At 36.6% G+C, this 24580-nt stretch overlaps 1 protein-coding gene across 1 annotated transcript in view; it reads right to left on the bottom strand.

Annotated features, from left to right (window-relative positions):
- DNAH14 (dynein axonemal heavy chain 14) overlaps positions 1-24580 on the bottom strand; it is a 238523-nt gene that overhangs the window by 89937 nt on the left and 124006 nt on the right. Inside the window, exons 45-51 of the mRNA XM_070957448.1 lie at positions 8601-8853; positions 5886-6006; positions 4547-4776; positions 3131-3247; positions 2339-2491; positions 608-737; positions 1-83 (exon numbers count right to left, since the gene is read on the bottom strand). Coding sequence (XP_070813549.1) covers positions 1-83; positions 608-737; positions 2339-2491; positions 3131-3247; positions 4547-4776; positions 5886-6006; positions 8601-8853 — 1087 coding nt within the window. The remainder of the gene's footprint in view (positions 84-607; positions 738-2338; positions 2492-3130; positions 3248-4546; positions 4777-5885; positions 6007-8600; positions 8854-24580) is intronic.

Below are 24580 nucleotides of genomic sequence, written 5' to 3'. Positions count from 1 at the left end.
GTAATTCTTTGGTTGAAGAATGTGTTATTTTCCAAGAGCTACGAAATTGATCTGTTTTTAGCATACTGTAGTTCCTCATCAAGCTAGACAGTAAAACATAAACACAGAATGAAGAAATCACAAGATTGCCAGTTCTCCCACAAAATCATCAAAAAAAAATTTGGTAGGAATTATTACTTTCTAGAATTTTCCAGTATATATCTAAACCTATTATTACTATACTATTGTTAATTTATTTATATAGATAAGTCATCAACATTAACAACTTTATTCAAAGAAAAGACATTGAATCGCATCAGACATGAATGGTCGACTGTGATTTAGCTTTATAGAAGCCCAGTGACTCCTCCCGCGAATTGAGAAGTCATAAATCAAAAAAGGAGGAAAAAAAATGGAGACTGGAGATGTAAATATAAAGGATTCAAAAGTCTTCCAGTCCTCTACCATGACTCCAAATCAGACTCAATTAAAAAATGCCACTGGGAAGAAAAGATATATTCTCACTTTTGTTTTATCATTAACATACTAGTCAGGTATTGCTGAAATATTTAGGATCAATATATTCAAGAAAGAACTTGAATTGCCCTCTAAATTTCTTAGCAGTTACCTTGTTATTTTAGTTTGGTTGTAGTAAAAGACCTCTCCTAATATTGTTTTCTTCCTTATATTTAATCCATCTTTTTGGAGTCTTCCAAGCATATTATCTATCATAGTAGTCTTTCCACTGCCAGGATCGCCTAAAAATTATAGAAGAGACTATCAGGCTTCTATAGTTATAATGAAGGAGATGAAGAAATTATAAAATTTGTAATTCCAATGAATAAAAACATTCAGCTGGATTTGTAATTAATTTATAATTTGTAATTAAGAAAATAAATTTCAGACAAAAAAACCCACCAAAATTATCTTAATTGAAAACTATTCTAACAAGAATTATTATGGGGAAATTAATACTGTATACACTGTAATTTATTATGTATTTTCAAGTGAGCAAAAGATCAAAATGTATGCACTATATTTTGTACATTTATTATGCAATATAAACTGTGAGTGTTTCAGCCAGATTCCATTGTTGATCTTGCATGAGATAGAAAAGGCCTAGAAAAAGCAAAATGGCATAAACTTCCAATCATCTAAATGTGATTATAAAATAGTAGAATTTATAAACTGATGGAGATTAGATAGTATTATTTCTCATGTAGTTTGGGAAGAACAATGCATGGCAGTATTTAAAAGCAGGTTGTGCTAGAACTTTATATATCAACAGAGAATGTTTAACCCTTGTCACCTCCATTGAAAGAATAACAAACCTAAAAAGGCAGCTGAAAAGGAGAGAAACAAATAGTGGTGTTTTGATATTTCCTGAAGTATTTAAAATATACGTAGCCATTTTGCCCCAAAGATTGAGTAATGTAGATACTGGAAGACTAGGGACATGCTATTACAGGCCCAAAAGTAAGCAAATTGATCCAGCAACTTGTTGCATTATTAGTTTGCTCATTATGGCACGTAAACTTTATGCAAGGTACCCTTTAATTAAATAAAGTTCTTACAATATTAAAACTAATAATAATAATAATAATAATAATAATAATAATAATAATAATAATAATAGTGTTTTAAAATAATGAAATTATATTTTAAATAATTAAATTGTTAAAAATTAAAGCTAAAAATTAAAATTATTATTATCAGTCAGATTTCAAACAAGGATAGATATTGGTTCAACTTGTGTTGATTTTTTCATAATACATTGTACACTATATTTTAAAAAAAGGATTCTATCTTCCTAAATCACCTGATAATCTGATAACTATATTCTGCATGAGAATTATATAACAATTCTCTTGACAATATCAAGAGGAGCAATTCAAGCCCCTGTCACTTACTGGGAGGAGGAAAGTTTCCCAAAAAATCTAGAAGGTATAAATATAACTTGTAAATAAATGGAATTAAAGTGACTGGATTAAATGACTCATAACTATGTTATATGCTTACAACTCTTGGATTCCATAGGTCAAATCTGTCATAGGGTTTTTAGATAGGGTTTTTTTTTTCCAATCTTAACTTTCCATGTGTTGAAAATAACAATTAAATTCCAACTATTCTTAGACAATGCAAAGTACTATGTTTTACAGTTTTTAGATTTATTTAAAAATTTCAGTAAACAAGCATAGGATTTTAACTTATTTCCACAAGAGTTCTATAGTTATTTTTATGACTGGGCTTTCAAATAATAGAATGAAAATATTATACCAAAGTAATCCAACAATTAATTGCAAGTATTTGTACAAGATAAGAGTCTATTTTGTTTTTCAATATTTAAATATGAATTTACCTATAATCAGTACTGGATGTTTTGACAATAAAAGAAGACTTGCTAGGAAGCTGTGACGAATTGTATCAATATTAGGAATAAATGCAGAGGCCTCCATTTTCTTTTCTTGATTTTCTAACATGTTATTATCAGAATCGGAAAGATCTGATGTCTCTGAAGTTTAAAAGATTACAATAATTATTTTAAAATATCAAAAATTGTTAAAATATTGTAAATCATGGCCAGATGAAAAAAATAGATAAATAGATGAGACTATGACATTCAACATTACCAGAAAAAAAATTGTCTTTTCATATTGCCTTTTAACCTTCAAGTCACTGAACAAGCAGGAAAAAAGAGATGATTGAAAGTACAGATAAATAGAAGCAGATGGAGAAATTATATAAATCCTGGTAAAAATTTACTAGTTAGAATTAGGTAATATTGAACTTTGTGTGGAACTTATGTTTGTTGAAATCATAATGGCTGTATATGAACAGAAAAGACATGCATCACAGGTTCTTTTTACACATGATGACAATGACATATTCAGCTCTTAGTGGCTCAACATTTACTTGTATGTCTAGGTGTCTATTCTCAATCATACAGTATTATGCTTTAATTTCTAGAGTTAGGCTTCAGCATTTAGCATTGAATTTATCTCTGATATATTAGCATTGTTCTCCTTCCAAACACTGAGTGTCTCACCTCATCTCTCAGAAATGTGTGTGTTTCTAAACTCTAAACCTATTAAATGCTTTCCAGGACTTTCAAAATAATTTAATAACATGAAGCAGTTGCAACTATATTCACCTTTCTGGATAAGAAATTGTGTGCTAGGAACTAAATGTCCCCATGGTTCAAATTCTCCTGTTTGTAAATCCACAAAATAATCAAAAACAGTTTTATCTCCAGATGGCATCTGAATATCTGAAAGCAAAAAGTGAAAGACGTGTTTTATTACATAAATAGTGTAAAATTAATGGGTGAATAGTGCATATTTTCTATAAAGTATATAGCAGATATGTTTCTGTCATATAACCCCACCCTATCCACTCCTTGCACTGGCTTAAATGTATGTAGATTCAAAGCAGGGGGAGTGGGACCAAATAAACCTGGATCTTAGAGCCTGCTAACACCTTCGCACCTTCCGCCGGGAATTAAAAACTTGGCTTTTCAAATCCCTTGATCTGGTCTGATGATGGAGTTTTAAAGGTTTTAATGGGTTAATTTTAAATTTTTTAGATTTTAGTCTTTATTTTTATTGTAGCTTGTGTTTTATTGTTGTGAGCCGCCCTGAGTTCATTGTAAGATAGGGCGGCATATAAGCCGAATAAAATAAATAAATAAATAAATAACAGCTGTACTTATTTCCAAGCAAGCTCAAATACAGCTCCCCTTCAGATTGTTGGAGGTGAAACATTCACTGTGTGCATGTGAACATTCCTGAGAGCAGGAATCTGACCTGAGCAAGGATTAACACAATATAATTATATAATGTTACAACAAATAGGAGATTTATATTTAGGAAACACATAGGCAAAGCTTAACATCTAGCTTGCTCTAGTCTAGCAGGAGACGAATCTAAGAGCATGTCTGTTGTGCCTATGTGCCTGGGAAAAAAGGCAAAAGTGTCCTCAAATTAGCATTCTTTTAAGCTAAAAGCATACAAAGAAAGGACACAACAGTAAACTCACAACTCTACAAGCATGTTTCAAACATTTTCTTTTAAAAAATCTAATTACATTTATATTAATGGTTCTGTTGCTAATTGGTTGACTTCTCATATGTGTATTCATATTGCAATAATGCAAATTTAACTAAATTAGTCTATGCATTGCTGACAAGCAGCAACTTCCAAGGCTTTTCCCCTGCCCTAATCCCAGGTCCTTTTACATGAAACATCCGACTTTTCCATTGTTCTGCATGTCTTCTCTTTCTCAGTTAGCTTATTCAATTGGAATCTCTTTTGTATTCAAAATCTACAGTCACACAGATGCTACTTACATACCTATATACACATGAAGTTATAGATAAGTAGATATATTTTTCAGCTGCATTATTTTGGAACCCAAACTATGTAGTTCAGCTTCATTGAAATATAAAATTATATGTTTGGCCCTTTTCTGTTCCACTAATTTGTTACTTAATATAAATATTTATTCAATTAATGCAATTAGAATATATACAATAACTATATTGTGAAAGCAGTAGAAATTTAGAACTTACTAGTAGGTGGTTTTTTGTCAAATAACTCACGAACAAGGTAATTGAAGTCACATGTTACATGTGCAAGTTCATCTTGGCTAGTGTTTATATCAATGAGAGTTTCACCTTCATGTTCTTCTTCTCGTTTTAAAATTCCTCCAACAGCCCAAGTAAATGCAAATATGAAAATTTTCCCCAATAATACAAGCATTTTATTAGGCTCCTTTTCCCAAAACCATATCTCACCGCCCCTGAAATTAATGAATAAAAGAAATTATCTTAATACAAACTTGTTGCTAAACCTCAAAAAGGATACTATATTTATACTTTTGAAAGTTAATTTTTTAAGGACCTGAATATTTTATTATTTATGAATGAACTGGCTTTTTACATAGGCTTTTGGTGAGGAAGAGTGAGATCCCACACTTTTATCGGCTTGCCATCTTTTGTGGTTTACTGATTTCATTGTAATCTGTTTGCTATGAGTTGCCCACAGCCACTGAGAACCAGATGGTATACAAGTTTAATAAATCATTAACAAAATCACATTAACAAAATGTGACACATTAACAAAATCTTCATTAAAAAAAGACACTGTATTTATCATTTTGTAGACTTAAGGTATAAAGATTTGCTTGCCATTTTTTATTGTTTGCCAGTTTTATCGTAATTTTGTTAGATTGTTATGAGCTACCCATAGTCATTGAGAGTTAGATGGCATACAAGTTTAATAAATTATTGTTAGTGTTATTATTTGGTCTGATATGATAGTTTAATATTTAGTTATGATTTTAATGAAGTAATTTGGGTTACTTAACTGGTATTATGTTTTTTGCAGGAAATGAGCAGAGTAGCATTATGTTTTTAAAAAAACCAATAAACCCTCAACTGGGTGCAAAAAAAACCAAATGAAAAATCTCAAGTGATTAAAAATATACATGAATAGGATTTAGAGTTTTTAGCCTGGTGAGGAAGCAGGTAAGGCAAAAGATAATAGGATGTAGAAAATCATACATGAAATTATTTACCCCACTTTCATTGTATAAGAATATTGTGTTAGCCATTAAAACTAGATGCAGAGAGATTTCAAACATTTGCAAACAAATTGGTCAATGATTTAGATAGTTGAAAAGAATCTAAGCAAATTCATGGAGGATCAGTGTGTCTTGGTCTTGATGGTTGATTACTATCTTCTAAATCATGGGCAGCATTTCTTAAACATCAGATGCTAGCATCATATTTGCAAGCTTCCTGAATGCATGTAGCTGACCACTATTATACACCATGCTGAGCTAGAAGAGCCATTAACCTATTTCAACAGGAATGTGAATAAGTGTTCATGTTCTCATAATTCACTGACCTTTTCTTCATTATTGATGGGACTGTTCCACTGAATGAACTGAATGAATGTAAAAATTGTGGAGAATCCATCTGGTTTACTGTTGAAAAACTCACTGTGCTGCTTTGTCGTCTTTTCTTACCTTTAATATAATTATTCTAATTATACTCTTTCAAGAAATAGTTGAATACATTGTACAATTCAATTATACTATCCTCTCTAATTGATTTTACATTTTGATTAGAGCGACTACATTTTACTTTGATTCTAATCTAATTCAAAATGTAATCATTGGGAAACATCAAAATGTCATTGATAATTTAGAAAATAAGTCATGTAGATACACCTTCAGTGTATAAAGTGTTTCAATATTATTTGTATGCAATATGTGTGTGTGTGATTTTCCTAACATATCAGGATTAGTTCAGTTGCATTAGACAATGCAATTTGCTTACATAGGATAGATTACATTAACTATTCAGTTAAATACTCCCTTAACATATGATTATTTTTACCAATTTTTGACACAATACATTTTGCATTAGATATTAAAGAAACATGTAACAGAAAACATACAAGAGAATAGTAACAAAATATAATTCTGCTTTTTGCTGGAAATCCTGTAGAATCCCATCTCCAAGTTACTATAACCAAAGCAAAGATGCATAAATGTGAGCAAGTTGATTAAATTGGTTTCAGTCTTAAGGTGATTGGAGTAACTTTCACAAAAGGAAAACTTCCTGTTTCCTCCTCTATTACTTTAGCTACTTGGGCTCCTTGAAATTCCATCTTCCTCCATACACAAATTATATTTAAAGAAAGTTAATGAATAAATTTTAACATGTGTTATGTGTGTATTATTTATTATTATCTATCCCTTTCAAGTGTTAGCTCTGAAAATTTCTTCTTCCATGTAAAGTAGGGGTTATCAATTTTTTTCCCTTGTGGTGTTCCTCGAAGTGTCATTTACATTTGTGATTCCCCTCATAATCGTCGTTAGCTGGAAAAAATATTACTCTGGAAGCTTGTATTGAACAAAGCTATAGAATTTGAATATGGTTGAGATATGAAACATCCATTTAAAAACTGTAATGCTCAGTAACATTGGGAACCCTCCCCCAAGATTACTGCTGAATGGTAGGAAGATTTTTTTCCCTCCTGCCCATGATCTGTTGATTTTGCTGTCAAAGCTGTTTCAGTCTTGAAGACTGCAGTTCCTACTGGGGACTGCTGGAAAGTTAGGCATCCATCCATCTTTTCCTCTTGACATATTGTTTATTTTAATATTGCCTACATTTTTTGAAGTTTGCTTTTTATCTTTAAGTTAAAAAGCTTGTTAAATGCTGATTTATTTTATCCCCTGCTGTACTTTATCTGGGTTTTTTTTTTTGTCTCTTTCCTTTGATTTATTTTGCTGTTTTGAATAATTCTTGTTTCTCCATAAGCAAGTCACAGCATGTTGTAGTGAAAGTGCTTTGACTTGACTTACATTAATATAAGACTTTAACTACAGAGATTTTTCATTTTATTAATTTGCAAAAACTTTGGAACTTATTTTTTTTTAATTTTGGATCAAGATATTCAAAAAAATATTCTCACTGCTTCTCTATTTATTTTCTCTGATACTCTGAAGGGTATCACTTCAACAGTCTTAGATCTCGGTCCTTGAAGAGTTTTTTGAAAAAAATTTTTGAACAGTTTGACAAAATAATAATGGCTACAAAATGCCCAGATGCACGTAACAGCAGTTACACCAGATTTACAAAAGGAACTTGGTTTGAAACTGGCAGATTCAGTGGGGAAGATTGAAAGAAATATGGATTTTACAGACTTATAACTGACTGAGTGGATAAGTGATAAATTGGTTTCCTCTAAGAAGAGTGAAGGAGATTAGGGAATGGATTTATTACATTCAGCTGAAAAACAATTTTGTCTGGACTTTTGGGAAGATAGATCGATTTTAGAGAATGGATTTATTATATTTAACCATACCACAATTGACATTATTAAGATGTTATTAAGAAGCAAATGAGGATATTTGATCAAGAATGAATCAGAGCTAACTATCTGAATGATTTGGGATAGATAAGAACCCATGGTAAACTTTCTATGAGATAGATAGAATAATAGTTTGTTAGCAGAGGGTTTTGAAAATTTAATCTTATCTTTTGTTATTATTATTGTTGTTTTTGTTGTTGTTCTACCTGTTAACTATTTTGTCATTAATATAGTAGATAGATGACAGGCCAATAATTTGCAAATAGAATTATAAGTTTAAAAATGTCTGGGCCTATTTCACAAGGGGTATGAAACTATTGCTGCAACATATATAATCAGTATTCAAGCAGGGCTAATGATATGTATATATGTGTTTGTATCCTTTTTAAAGCACTTTTTAAACGTCTTATTTGTTTTGTTTTCGTTTTTATAAAAACATTTTTTGAAGTTTTGTATTTTAACTTTTTTGAATAAAATAAATAATTAAAGTTAACTTACATTAACATCAATTATAGTCAGTGGATTTTCCTAATGGGACAACTATTCTTATTTAAATTATCAAATATGGTTTCTGGTTCATTCTTCCCCTGCTTGGAGGAAACTTCTAAGATGTGTGGATATCAAGCATTTCCCCAGTTATCATCTCCATTACTGAGAATTCTAAGAATTCAAAGTCAAACATATTTCAAGGTAATTCATACAAAATTATGCCATAAACTTTTGTTAAAGTTTACTTACTATCTTGTGATTCTTGACTTAGTTTCATTACATGAATAAATGAACCAATAATTCTGCAAATGTTCATTACTATCCCCAACTGATGTACTGGAAATGCTTGCATTTTCTTATGTTTATTTAGAAAAGTTAACCCTATCTTTATACTTGAGTGAAACAAACTTTCAAGATATTCAATACTATTTTCTGGTATTATTTCAGAAATGCCTTGTAGCCATGTTTTGACATAAGGCTCCCATCCCAAATCAGCAGGGTCCTGCAAATAAATAAAATACACAAAGAGATGTTCAGCAATATATATATTTGAAGATTTCATTTATGTTGCAATATTTTCAGGATCAGACTCAATAAAGATAATAGAAGTTAGAGATTTAAATATATCTCTCTTTAATCATAATAGGCATTCTATATTCACTGAATATTCAAGATAGAAGCAAGGAAAATGGGGAGGATGGCTCCTTTTATATACAAGGGGTGGAGCCAGGAATGGGAGTGGTAAATTATGAATACATTAAAGTCCAAAGAATAAGTTAACCCCTGATGTTCCATATATACATTATTTACACATTAGAGAATAAGGCATTTACATCTGACAAATCCCCCTCTAAATGCCGGTTCGTTATACAACACCAGTTACATTCAGATTCAGGACAATATAATACATATAATTTAGAAGTTAAATATTTGTGTTGTTTAGAAGGTAAGGGTTTTGTTAATATGTCAGCTAATTGTTCAGAAGTATCACAATGTATTGCTTTGATGAATCCGTCTTGAGATAGTTGTCTCACGTGCTTAAATTTTATATCAATATGCCTGGACCTTTGTCCAATTGCATCGGATCTAGATATTTCAATGGCCGCTTTATTGTCTTCATGCATAATAAATGGTAAAGTAGGTTTCTTCCAAACATCTGTGATCAAATCATTGAACCATACAAGGTTATTTGCAGCTTTAGACAAGCAAACATATTCCGCTTCTGTGGTAGAAGTGGCTACCAGTTCTTGTTTACCAGTATACCAGTAAACTGGACAATCGTTCAATAGAAAAACATAACCAGAGGTACTCTTTCTGCATGATGTATCACCAGCCCAATCTGCATCAGCATAACAAGTAATTTTTGGTTCTTTGTCATTATTGGGTTCCAATATTAAACAAAAATCTAATGTACTTTTTAGATATCTTAAAATTCTTTTGACAGCTTCCCAATGATACAAGGTTGGTTTGCTAACATATCTTGACAATAAATTGAGAGGTAATGCAATATCTGGCCTAGTCCAATTAGATATATAAAGGAGTGAACCTATAACTGATCTGTAAAATGTGTTGTCTTTAAACTCAGGGGAAGATTCATCATTGTTTCTAAGAAAATCAGTTTGCATAGGTGTGTCACATGTTTTGGCATTATTTAAGTTACATTTGTTTAGGAGTTCAATGATTTTATCTTTCTGAGTAAGTTTGAATCCCCTTTTTGTTTTGTTAATTTGTACACCAAGGTATTTATTCACTCTACCTAGTGATTTCAATGAGAAGTGTTCGTTTAACTTATTTACAAAGATTTCCCTGCTCTCTTTATGCTTTCCAATATATAAAATATCATCCACATAAATTAATACAAATTCAATATGATCATTACTCTTTTTTACAAAGAAACAGTTATCAGCAGTGGTGGCGTTGAAATCCATGGTCTTTAGTACTTTTACCAAACAATCGTACCATCTTTTGCCAGATTGCTTCAATCCGTACAGACTCTTATTTAATAACCAAATTTCGTTTTTATTAGTGTATTGACTGTGTGGTGCTCTTACATATATTTCCTTATCTAATTTCGCATGTAAGTATGCAGTCTGTATGTCATATTGAAACACGTCTAGATTGAGTGCAGATGCTACTACAAGAGCTGTTTTGACACTCTCTGTTCTCACTGTGGGTGAATATGTGTCAGTATAGTCTTCTGGATATTTTTGTGCATAACCTTGTGCAACTAGTCTGGCCTTGTATAAGGTATTACCTCCTTCTAAATTCTTAATTTTATAAATCCACCTGGTACCTATAATTGTTTTATCCTTAGGTGCGATCGCAGGTGTGAATACATTTAATCCTTGTAAACTTTTCATTTCTTTTTCCATAGCTAGTTCCCATTTTTCTCTTTCTTCACGGGGAAGTTTCAATACTTCCTCATATGTATTAGGTGTTATTTGTTCTCCATCCATATGCATAATATAATCTTTGTATTTATTTGGTATTTGGTTTCTATTATTTCTAATATTTCTTTCAGGTTTGCTATGGTTGTCATGCAAATATCTGGCTTCCTTTTTTGTTAATGTGTCTGTCTTTATTTTATGCTGACTATTTGTCCAAGTTTTGGTTTTGTTCTTACTTTTGTTAATATTTTGATTTTCTGTTGTTCCTTCCTCGTAAGATATATTATCTTTGCTTTTATTAGGAAAAATTTCATTAAGGTGCAACTTAGACCAATTGGCCTGCTCATGAAACACAGCTGTTCTGGATACTATAAATTTGTTATTATTATCGATGAATCTGTACCCTTTGGTTCCAGTTTCGTATCCCATGAATCTTAATCTCCTGGATACGTTTTCTCCCTTTCTCCTCAATTGTTTAGGTATGTGCACGTCTGCAGTAACTCCAAATATGTGCATGTGTGCTAATTTAGGTTTTCTATTGTACATCACCTCATATGGTGTCTTATTCACAATACTGGACCATGTTCTATTTTGAGTGTAATTTGAATAATGTAAGGCTTCTGACCAAAATTGTTTGCCTAAACCAGCATCCTCTAATGTGCATCTAATCATGGTTTGTAGTGTGGAGTTCTTTCTCTCTGCAATCCCATTTTGAAATGCAGAAAATGGATTGGACGTGAAATGTAGCATCCCTCTGTCCTTTAACCATTGGGAGAATTCTTTAGACATGAATTCACATCCCCTATCTGTCATAATTTGTTTTATTCTGATATTATGTTGTGTTTCTATGCGTTTGTAGAATTCCTTAAATTTCTGAAAGGTTTCATCCTTGTGCTTTAATGTGTAAACAAAACCATAGCGACTGTAATCATCCACTATTGTTAGGAAGTAACGTTTTCTATAGTTAATTGATGGAGTTAATGGACCAACTAAGTCCATATGTACCAAATCAAAAATATTGTTAGTTGATCTGTTAGATTTTTTTGGTCTGGGACTGGTTTTTAGTTTGGTGGATTTACATACTGAGCATTCTAAATAATTTTCACAATTTTTTATTTTTACACCTTCTGCGTGTTCAGTCATTTTTTGTACTACAGGAAAGCTTGCATGTCCTAACTTCCTATGTAAGATGTGAGCACACTCATCATGAATTGGTTTACCTATTTTTGGTTTCTTCTCATTGTGTGTATTTTTGTTATCATGAGTTATTTTACATTCATCATTGTCACTGTTACTGACATTTTCATCATCTGCTTCAATACAATCTTCCATATTTGAATCAATGTTATGTAACCATCTTTCTTTGGTTATCAGATAGGGTAGACCCCCTTTTATCATCACAGTGCCTACATTTGTTTTGTTCTTTTCTATAGTTGCTTTCCCCTTTGAGAAAACTATATTGATGTCAGATTCTCTGCTTAGTTTTATAGCACTTAGTATGTTGTGAGGTATTTCTGGGATTAATAATACCCCCTCTATTTTCCCTAAACCAGGCAAGGTCACATTTCCTCTGCCTAATACTTGAACCTTTTCTTGATTAGCTACCTTTATCACAAACTTATCTTCTGTAAATGAAGATAATATACTTTTGTTGTTAGTGGTGTGATTTGTTGCACCAGAATCAATAAGCCAATTATTGTTCTCATCTTGTTGTGTTTTGGTGCTGTCTTGTTTATTTAGCCCATTTAGTGACCCAGATTTTCTCTCTTTTGAATTTTCTCTACCCCCTCTACTTTCTCTGTAGTTTGGTGGACTTCTATATTTGTGTCTATCTGTGGAAGATTGTCTGTAATTGTATTTGCTCCTATATTCTGGCCTATGTCTCTCCCTTGGGACTTTGGGACAGTCTCTTCTACTGTGTTCCCTGGATCCACAATTGTGGCATCTAAAGGCCTCATTATATTTATCTTGAAAGACTACTTTCCTAAAAGATTTGTGTTCTGTTTGGTTACTGGAACGATTTTTTCTTGAATTGTCTTCTGCTATCAATTTGTTAGATAGACTTTCTATTGATAAATATCCCAAATTAATGGTATCTAAGTGTGACATAAAGCTATCCCATGATGGATCAAGTGAATTGATAATAACACTTTTCATAGTTTGATCTGAAATCACTTCCCCCCTCAATTGCAGCTCAGCTCTTATTTTGTTTAGATTTATCAAATGTTCACTTATAGAAACCCCTGGTTTCACTCTAGAAGAAAAGAAATCCTTAGACATTCTTGTGGTTGTGGCTACGCTATCGCTGTGAAATAGATTAAACATGCATTGAATTATTTCTGATACAGTTAGGTTTGGTTTGATGCTATGATACATTGCAGGAGACACGCTAGAAATTATTATGAAAAATGCTCTATGATGTAAACAGTCTATTTTTAAAGTCCAAGGTCTTCTTGGAGGACTAGTTATAAAGAATAGTAAATTTTCTTTCATAAAAATAACCTGAAGCTGTTGGTACCACTCTTGTAAATTAATGCCATCAACTCTAAGTTTTGGGAAGTCACTGGGTAAGTTCCCCACATTATTTTGTCCATTACTTACAACCTGAGGCAGTCCGTGGTCTCTCAAGTGCAGGAAATTACAGAACGGCATTGGGATGCTTGTAACGAGTCTGCGCGGTTCTCTGGCCAGTTCAAGTCTTTCGGGGCCGTCTACGTAGTTTTGCACATGCGCGTTGCTCATTTCTTCTTTGGCGCCGTTGTGGAAGGTTCTCTCCATTTCAGCTCTCTCGATCCGCTCCTCTTCAGATGAGTCGGTCTCTGGCTCGGTTTTTGGGGCTTTGGTGATGGCGACGGTTCTTCTCTTTCTCTTGTGTGCGCTGGCACTCGATTCTGTCTGCGGTGTAGGACGGAATCGGCATGGCTCTCTGGGCTCGGGTGTCGTCGTTTTCGAAGTCAGGATGGGAGCGTGCAGGTCTTGAGTTGTCGAATTGATTTCTTGCTTCTTCGTTGATGTCTTTGAGATTTTCAATCTTGGCCCAAAAGCAGCAAAAAGCGTTTTCATTGCTGACTTTACTTGAGACTTTGTTAAATCGTCTTCACTTTCTGATTTTGGTTCATCTGAAGAGTTTGAGACTTCTTTTTCACTTTCTTCGTCTGATAGCGTTTTTCGCGCCAGAAATTTTGAACTGGGCGTTTTGATTGGCTCTGCTTCACTCTCTTTTGAAGTTCGTTGAAACCAAGATGGCTGCCGTTCAAAATTTCGCGCGAGGTCACATCTTTTCTTTTTTACAACTATTTTCTCAGTAGTCATTTCACTCACAGTTTTTTGATCTTTGGGTTTTTCTTTAATGACGTTTTTCTCTCTCGCTGCTCCGCTGTTCCTCAGCATCTCCTGGAGGTCCGCGATGAGGCTTTCATCATTCTTTTGGCTTTTTAGTATCTTTAATATCTCTGACCTGAGTTCGTTATTTTCTATCTCAATTTCTTCCTGGTCGTTGTTTTCACTCATCAGTTCTTCTTCTTCAGTGGTGTATTCTTCGGATTCTCTCGAAATCGCATTAGTGGATTCGTTGATCATCTCTTGATCAGTTTCTATTTCTTTGCTGTAGGCCCTGGTGTTGGGCCTATCTTTCTTGGACATTTTTAATTACTTATTGAGTCAATTAACCATCCTCTGCTACCAGCTTGTTGCAATATTTTCAGGATCAGACTCAATAAAGATAATAGAAGTTAGAGATTTAAATATATCTCTCTTTAATCATAATAGGCATTCTATATTCACTGAATATTCAAGATAGAAGCAAGGAAAATGGGGAGGATGGCTCCTTTTATATACAAGGGGTGGAGCCAGGAATGGGAGTGGTAAATTATGAATACATTAAAGTCCAAAGAATAAGTTAACCCCTGATGTTCCATATATACATTATTTACACATTAGAGAATAAGGCATTTACATCTGACAATTTAATTATTTGTATATGCAATATAGCATATATATTTTTATCCAACAGGATGATACACATACTTCGAATGGATGTACCATATTAATTCATATATATGATATACATATATCAGGCTTCTGCAGAGACAAATATTTCTAAATATGATAATTAAAAGTATCCCAGTTCATTACTTATATGCAGCATTATTAAATTTACGCAGTAAAATAAACGAATACAAGGAAAACCATCTGTAGAACTAAAAGTAGCAGGAGAAAAATCAGTAAAGACTCTAACCAAGCTATGCCAACAAATCTGGATGGCTGTTTGGAAGAGGTTAATCTACATTCCAATACCCCCCCCCACCCAAAGGAAACCTAACTTAACAGCGTGCAAAGCATTGTACAATATCCTTAATTTTACACACTAGCAAAATAATCCTTTGGATCATCAATGTAGTCTTGAACCTTACATGGAAAAGAAGATGTCAGATGTTCGATCTGCCTTTTAAAAAGGCTGCAGAACGTGAAACATTATTGTTGATGCATGGTAGATAATCAAGAAAGCCAAAGAGAAATTTATTGATTATTGAGAATGATTGTGTTGATCATGTCATATGCTCAAAAAAAAATGGAAATCCTAAAACATCTCACAGTACGAAAACAGGACTAAATTAAATATAAAGATATCATACTAAGGTCAATAGCTACAAAAATCAACCTTATAAGTAATAGTGAAGATAAGGAAGTGGTGGATAGCTTCTGCCTTTTAGAGTCAACTGTCAACAGTAAAGAAAGAAGCAGACAAGAAATATGCCTGTCAATGTTCTGAGTAACGCATCCAAAGAAATCAGAACTCCAAGGCATGAATGTTCCCCAGAGAACATATTTATTGGACACATCATACTGGCACAGCTAGTGAAAACCAACTCTAAAAGTTTCCCATGGTTACCATGTAGTTAAAAGAGCAAAAGCTTCCCTCCCCAGGTTTCACAGGTCACATTGTCCAATCAAAGCAGGTGGCGGGCTTCCTCAATCATTTCTGTTCCTCCTCCAACTGCCACCTGTTCGGTGACCTTGGCTCCCACGGGAGCACTCTTTATTTTGTCTATGAGCTGGTCTAGTTATTTCCCCCTCATTCTCCCTCCATAGTGTGTGGCAACTGTGAAGCAGCACAAGATGGCTTCAGCCAGGTTCAATTCCGAGTTGACAATGTCACAGACTAGCACTTGTTGAGCAGCTATGCAGAAGCTAGCCACCATTTCCATATCTTCAACAATGAAAGCTCCAGTATTCCATGGCTGACCAGTCTAGTGGTTAAGGCAGAGGCTAGAAAGCAGGAGACTGTAAATTCAAGTCTCACCTTAGCCATGAAAACCGACTGGGTGATTTTGGGTTGGTCAGCCCAATTCACCTCACAGGATTGTTGTTGTTTAGAAAATAGGAGGAAGATGTGTTGGATATGTTTACCACCTTGAGTTATTTGTAAAAATAATGAAGGTAGGAAATAAATAAATTAAAATTAATTTCTCTGTAACACTATGAAAGAAAATGTTGGATGGACTTTGAAGCAGGATAGGAAGTTACGTTTGAACTTTGATGTTGGAGAAGACTCATGAAAATATAGATAGCCAAGAAAACAAACAATGGATTATCAAACAAATCAACCCAGAGTTCTCACTTGAAGCACAAATGATCAGGTTCAAATTATCCTACTTATGCAAAGATCTAGTTCTCTAGAAAAGGCTCAAGAGAAGAGAAGAAGAAGAACTGCTAAGAAAGAAGAGCTAAGAGAAGAAGAAGAACTGTAGCATGAAGGATGAACTCAATTGCAATGATTTTACCATTGGAAGTGCTGAAAGATCAGGTTAGGATTGATTGTCGTGGAAAAAATATATCTAAGTGGTCACTAGGAATTGGAAATAATTTGATAGCACATAACCAGTGAATCAAAGCTCAGAGACTGATATTTAAAATTTAGAAAGAATTTGCAGAGTTTTAACTTAGTTTACTAAGAGCAATTAGGTGACCATGAATGGCATTAGACAGAATTGCTTTTTAATCTTTATTATGCTATCTCTAATAATAAAATATAAGGTTACATACATAAAATTAATGGTACCAAGATTCCAAAATTATACTCTAAAAATTAGGCTAGAAATGAAATAGAGAATTAAAAGATTATAGAATAAATATCATATATATATATATATATGAATATATATTATGTTTTTCTTTTAGCCAGGTTTTTCCTACGTAACCAAGATTTTTCTACAGCCCTAGCTCAGTGGAGTCACATCCACTCGATTCTGGGCTTTTTTTTTTTTTTTCCTTCTGGCAGCCAGCAGGCCCGATGCTGCGCTATGCTCCCTAGTGAGACACTTATATAGATCTATTTCTGGCTTGTTAGCCATCATCAGCAAGCCACACCCACATCTCATGTATCCTCCCTGTAAAGGTACAATATCTATTTTCTTACTTTTTCGTAGGTTTTATGTGTGTTTTTCTTTTAGCCAGGTTTTTCCTACGTAACCAAGATTTTTCTACAGCCCTAGCTCAGTGGAGTCACATCCACTCGATTCTGGGCTTTTTTTTTTTTTTTTCCCTTCTGGCAGCCAGCAGGCCCGATGCTGCGCTATGCTCCCTAGTGAGACACTTATATAGATCTATTTCTGGCTCGTTAGCCATCATCAGCAAGCCACACCCACATCTCATGTATCCTCCCTGTAAAGGTACAATATCTATTTTCTTACTTTTTCGTAGGTTTTATGTGTGTTTTTCTTTTAGCCAGGTTTTTCCTACGTAACCAAGATTTTTCTACAGCCCTAGCTCAGTGGAGTCACATCCACTCGATTCTGGGCTTTTTTTTTTTCCTTCTGGCAGCCAGCAGGCCTGATGCTGCTCTATGCTGCCTAGTGAGAGACTTATATAGATCTATTTCTGGCTCGTTAGCCATCATCAGTAAGCCACACTCACAGCTCATGATACAAAAAAAAAAAAAAAGCCCAGAATCGAGTGGATGTGACTCCACTGAGCTAGGGCTGTAGAAAAATCTTGGTTACGTAGGAAAAACCTGGCTAAAAGAAAAACACACATGAAACCTATGAAAAAGTAAGAAAATGAATATATATATATATATATATATATATATATATATATATATATATATATATATATATATATATATATATATATATATATATATGTAGGTCTTTGGTTATTCGGGTTTTCTCCCACGTAAAATTGGAGGTTTCTTGGCAATGTTTCGACGAAGTCTCATTCATCATCTTCAGGCTGGTGTCTTCGGCTTTGTGCTTCTAGGAGCAATGTGTGTAATCGCAGCTGTTTCTTCCTTTTAACTGCCAGTGGGGGTGTGAACTGATTGGGTGGGAGCTTGGCTGTGTTCTGATTGGGTGGAGGTGTGTTCTGATTGGTTGGGGGTTTGGCTGTGCTCTGATTGGATGGGGGGGTTGGCTGTGCTCTGATTGGCTGGGTGTGTGTTCTGTTTAGGTGGAGGCTTGGTTGTGCTCTGGTTAGTCTGAGTACCAGAGGGATTTGAGCTGGTGAGCTGTGTTGCTGTTGTTTGGCTTCGTGTTCGTGGCCGTGCTACCTCTTCATGGTGGGTGTGAGTCTGCTTCATGTATGGATTGGAGAGTTTTAAAGGGGCTAATGATGCAGCTGTGGTCTGGCTTCTGGTCCGCGGTCGTGCCTCATCATCAGTGTGGGTTTGAGTCTGCTTTCTGCGTGGATGTGTGGTGGTTACATCCTGTGTGGCTCTCATGAGTGTGGGTCTGGTGTCATTCTTTGTGTTAGGGACTCATTTGTCAATAAGGGCGGGTTTCCAAATGGCTGGTAGGCGGGGGGTATCATCTCATTTATTCATGCTGTGTGGACGTTTTTCTATCTCGATGGCTTCTCTGATTATTCTGTTGTTAAAGTGTTCAGTTTTGGCAATAGTTCTGGTCTTTTTAAAGTCAATATCATGTCCTGTGGCTTTGAGGTGTTGGACCAGGGAAGAAGTTGGTTCCTCTTTTCTGACTGAGTTCTTGTGTTCTTCAATGCGTGCACTTATTCTTCTGTTGGTTTGTCCGATGTATGTGGTGGGGCAGGCGGTGCATGGGATTTCGTATACTCCTTGATTTTCTAACTCAATTTTGTCTTTGGGGTTTCTTAGGATGGTGGATATTTTTCGGTTTGTGCAGAATGCTGTCTTGATGTTGTGTTTGTGGAGGGTCTTGCTGATTCTGTCTGTGGTGCCTTTTATGTAAGGGAGGAGGGCTTTGCCGTTTTCTTGTTCTCTGTCTTGGATTTTAGTGGGGGTTTCTTTTTGGATTAGGTTGGTAATCTTATTTCTTTGGAATCCATTGGATGTTAGTACGTTAGTGTGAGTGTGTGGTTCGGTTTTTAGGTGTTGTTCGTCAGCTAAGTGTTTTGTTCTGGAGATGAGTGTCTTGGCTACGGAGTTGATCTGTGCTGGGTGGTGGTGTGAGAGTGCGTGCAGATAGTGGTTTGTGTGTGTTTTCTTCTGGTAGATGGTGTGTCCTAGGGAGCCATTGGATTTTTTGTAGACTAAGACATCCAGGAAGGGAAGTTGGTTGTTCACTTCTGTTTCCATGGTAAACTGTATTTTGGGGTGTAGGCTGTTGAGGTGTGTGAGGAAGTTGTCCAGTTTTTCTTTCCCATGTGGGCACATTATGAAGGTGTCATCTACGTATCTGAGCCAGAGTTTGGGTTTGTGATCAGATTTTTCTAGAGCTTGGGTTTCAAAGTGTTCCATGTAGAGGTTAGCAATGACAGGTGAGAGGGGTGATCCTATGGGTGCTCCTTCTATTTGTTTGTATTTTTGTCCGTTATAGATGAAGTATGTGTTGGATAGGCAGTGGTTGGTCAGATCTAGGATGTGCTTGGGGGGGTTATATTTGTTTTGGATAGCTGTCAGGGCTTCTTTGATTGGCACTTGGGTGAAGAGGGATATGACATCGAAGCTCACGAGTAGGTCGCTGGGCTGTAAATTTTGTTTCTTTATGATCTCTATGAACTGGAATGAGTTTTTTACAGGTGAGTTGATGGATTCTGCATAGGGCTGTAGTTGTTTGGCGAGAAATTTGGCTAGGTTTTGTAGAGGTGAGCCTATGGAGCTGACTATGGGTCTAAGTGGGGTTCCTTCTTTGTGTATCTTGGGGAGACCATAGAGTTTAGGGCATCTGGATGATTTCTCTCTGGGAATGATTCTTTGCTGGATCTCTTCGCTGATGGGGGAGGCTTTTATTTTGGATCTAGTTGTTTTTTCCAGGTAGGTGGTGGGATCTGTGTTTAGGGGTTTGTATGTGGGGTCTTGGAATAGGTTGGTTAATTTGGTTTGGTAGTCAGATGTGTTCATAACCACCATGGCGTTTCTCTTGTCTGCAGGTAGGATTATTATGCTAGTGTCTTCTTTCAGGTTAAGTAGTGCTATCTGTTCCTCTTTGGGTAAGTTGCTTTTGGGTGGCTTGCTGGTGCAGAGAATGTTGGTGATTTCGAGTCTGATTCTGTTAGCATCATCGGGGTTGACTTTGGTCAGGCTGGTTTCAACTCTGCATATAATGGTTTCAGTGGGGATGTGTTTGGGAGTGACTGCAAAGTTGAATCCTTTGGAAAGGACATTGGTTTCGGCTTTGGTGAGGATCCTATCTGAGATGTTATGCACAGCCACACATGAAACAAACAGTGCATACTTTATGATAGTAAAAGTCCTAACCCGGTGTATAAATTGAACAAGGCCATTTATGGGCTAAAGCAGTCAGCCAGGAATTGGAATATATGTTTGGATACTGCATTGAAGGGTCTTGGGTTCAAGAGTTGCAAGGCTGATGGTTGTATATACACTGGAAAGTTACAAGGTGGGGATTGTCAACTATTAGCATTTGTGGGTGATCTTTGTGTATCACATCCTTTGCAATGTAGACATACAAAAGACTGAGATACAAAAGACTGAGAAAGGTGGTTATGCTCTTAGTCAAAAAAGAAAAATTGAACAATTGTTGGAGAGATATAACATGAAAGATTGTAATACTGCTCCAACATCTATGAGCACAGATTTTCATAACAGTTTGGGTGAGGACGAAAGTGAAGCCTGTGATCACGAGATATATCAGTCAGCAATAGGGAGCATGTTATATCTGTCACAGTGGTAGCTTGTGCAATAAGCATTTTGAGTCGCTTTACTGCTGCACCAACGCAATTGCTTTGGTGGGTGTAAAAAGGGTTCTCAGGTATTTGAAGGGAACTGTGAATTTGGGTCTTCAAATACAAGTCTCTGAAGAATTAAAATTAAAATGCTATGTTGATAACGATTTTGCAATTGATGTAAAAACTAGTAAGTCCAATTCTGGGATTGTGGTATTGTTTGGCGGAGCTTTAATTGGTTGGAAGTCCAGGAAGCAAATAACTGTCACCATTTTCAACTATGGAGGCAGAATTTATTGCTTTGTCTGAATTCTGTTCAGAGGTAATCTGGTATATACAGCTGTTACAGGATTTTAATGTAAAGGTAAATGAAGCTGTAACGGTGTATGAAGATAATGCTGCCTGCATTAAAATGGCAACAGGTGACAGAGTAAAGAATAAAAGCAAGCATGTGGACATTAAATATTGTAATGTCAGGGAAATCATAAAATGTAAATTGATTAGCTTGCTTCACTGTTCTTCAGAGGACAATTTGGCAGACATAATGACCAAGTCATTGGGTGGAGTGCACCATGGGAAGAATATTAAGTTAATTGGATTTATGTTTATTCCAGTTATGAAGGGAGGAGTGTCAGAGTATATTCATCAACTGGAATAGGACATAGTAACAAAGTCAGCCAATTGGGAGTTGAGACAGACTGGAGCCAGGGCGTGTCTTAGTCTGGAGCTTCTGAGTCTCTGCAGAGCTAAAAGTGAAACTAAAGCTCTCTACTGTACTCTGTGTGTGTGAACATGTCTGCTGATCTGAGCTGAAGAATCAACTGTTGGTATTGTAAATATACTTTGTGTGTTATTATGAATATAAAGAAATTAATGAATCAGTTATCTGTGTGTGCTTCTGGATGTTTTTTGCAACAAACTCTTAACAAAAAATATGATCCCATATCCTTAATATGTAATTATGTCAATGCTATTTGTTTTATCTCATTATTCTACTTCCTGTGTAGCATATATGTGCACAATATGATCCAGAAGTATTTTTTCATTGCTCCATTTCTAAAGCTAACTACTCATACCATGTGTGTGTTGGACCCGTGTCCCTCCTGGCTTGTTTATTCGGCTCGGGAGGTTACACATGACTGGATCCAGGCAGTGATTACTGCTTCCTGGGGTGAGGGGAGCTTCCCTGCCGCCTTGAAGGAGGCGGTGGTGAGACCCCTCCTCAAGAAACCTGCCTTGGATCCAGCTATCTTGAACAATTTTCGTCCTGTCTCCAACCTTCGCTTTATTGCGAAGGTTGTTGAGAGCATGGTGGCACATCAGCTCCCGTTGGCCCTGGAGGAAGCAGTATACCTGGACCTGTACCAGTCGGGTTTCAGGCCCGGGTACAGCACCGAGACTGCATTGGTCATGCTGGTTGACGATCTTTGCAGGGCTCGGGACAGGGGACATTCCTCTGTCCTGGTCCTGTTAGATCTCTCGGCGGCTTTTGATACCATCGACCATGGTATCCTACTGCAACACCTCGAGGGGTTAGGGTGGGAGGCACTGTTTTACGGTGTTTCTCATCCTACCTCTTGGGTCGTTCGCAAGCGGTATTGGCAGGAGGACAGAGGTCGGTCCCGAGGCCCCTTACGTGTGGGGTGCCCCAGGGGTTGGTCCTCTCTCCCCTTTTGTTCAACATCTATATGAAGCTGCTGGGGGAGATCATCTGTGGTTTTGGGGTGGGGTATCATCAGTATGCTGATGATACCCAACTTTTTCTATCCACCCCGAATCAGCCCAGCGATGCCTCAACGTGATGTCCCGGTGCCTGGAAGCGGTGCAGCTCTGGATGGGGAGGAACAGGCTTCGGCTCAACCCTGCCAAGATGGAGTGGCTGTGGGTACTGGCATCTCGGTTCCATGGGGATGCTCCACCGCTGGTTACAGGGGGTGAGGTGTTGCCCCCTGTTGACAGGGCGCGCAACTTAGGCATCTTCTTGGATTCACTGTTGTCTCTGGAAGATCATGTTACAACCATGACCAGGGGGGCATTTGCCCAGATTCATCTGGTGCGCCAGTTGCGCCCCTACCTGAACCAAGATGCCCTACGCACGGTCACTCATGCGCTGGTCACCTCCTGGATTGACTACTGCAACGCTCTCTACATGGGGCTGCCCCTGAAGACCACTCGGAGGCTTCAGCTGGTGCAGAATGCAGCTGCGCGGCTAGTGATGGGAGTGTCCCGACGCTCTCATGTTACACCCCTCCTGCGCGACCTGCATTGGTTACCGGTTGCCCTCGGTGTGAGATTCAAGGTGCTGCTGATTACCTATAAAGCCCTACATGGCTTAGGACCGGGGTATTTGGCGGACCTTCTGCAGCCAGCAATAGCTCCCCATCACCCGGTGCGTTCCCACAGAGAGGGCCTACTCAGGGTGCCGTCGGCCAGACAGTGTCGGCTGGCGACCCCTAGGGAGTGGGCCTTCTCTGTGGGTGCACCTACCCTCTGGAATCAGCTCCCCCTGGAGCTCCGGATGGCCCCCGACCTTCGCTCTTTCTGCCGCGAACTAAAAACGTGGCTATTTCGCCTAGCCGGCCTGGACTGATGAGGGTTTTTAAAATGGATTTTAATTGATTTTAGGGATTTTATGTGTAACTTTTAATCTGGAATTTTGTTTTATTTTTCTGTTTTATTGTTGTGAGCCGCCCTGAGTCCTCTTGGAGAAAGGGCGGCATATAAATTTAAACAAACAAACAAACAAACAAACAAATAAATAAATACTCACCTTTTCTTTCATAATGCCTACAATTTGGTTTATTAAAGAATGAAATATATGATTATTACTGTTAGCATATACATGTTAATTTACAGGAGAGTGAAGTACAAGTTAAAATCTTATACTTTCACAAGATAGGATTCAGATAGTTTAGTACAGGGGTGTCAAACTCAATTTCATTGATGGCCACATGAGGCTTGTGTTTGATCTTGGGGGGCCGGTAGACATGGCCAGGATGGGTGTGGGTGGGGTGGGCATGGTCAGCTTGACATTACTTGTGTCAGGGGCGCCTGTGGTAGCCCAGGTAGGGCTGGGGGAATCCATTGTCTCCAGCGGAGGAAGGAGAGATCAGGGAGAGTGGCTCTGATGGCCTCCTGCAGCCTTCTGCTAGTGAAAACGGAGCTCAGGAGGGGCGCGCATGGTCTTCCCAAAGTCCATTTTCATTGACAGAGGCACAGCAAGCCAGTCCTTCACTGTTTCCAGGGTAGCCACGCAGGCCAGATCTAAGCACCATGCGGGCTGGATCCAGCCCGTGGGCCTTGAGTTTGACAACTGGTTTAGTGCAATGAAGAAATGTTTAGAAAAATGGATTGGGACTCAGTAGAAAGTCACATTATTTAAGAAAAAGGACAAAATGAAACTTCTTGGGAAAACTTGAAATCTCTTTTATACAAATCTGCCATTTGATAATTCTCAGATCTATTCCTGAGTTTTATTATGCAATTATTACTTCCCAAGAATAAGAATAGCAAACTCAGAAAAGTTTCCAGTTGTTGCTAGGATCATCCATTTTGATGCCAAAAATCTCTGTTGCCCCAAAAAACCAAAATGGAAAGTATATTTGCAGCAAACAACAAATCAGCAGAAGAGAAAGTGGGTGGGCAATGAATTTATAATGGATTCATTCTTCTTGGGATCTTGGTTGGGTCTGATCTCACCAATTTCTAGAATAGTCACGAAATCATACTGAAACTGAA

Source organism: Pituophis catenifer, unplaced genomic scaffold, assembly GCF_029215685.1.
Source record: "Pituophis catenifer annectens isolate HBS135680 unplaced genomic scaffold, rPitCat1.0.hap2 SCAF_1, whole genome shotgun sequence".
Classification (NCBI taxonomy): Eukaryota; Metazoa; Chordata; class Lepidosauria; order Squamata; family Colubridae; genus Pituophis; species Pituophis catenifer.
Note: the sequence above shows the minus strand (reverse complement) of the source record. Positions and strands in the feature narration are given on the sequence as shown.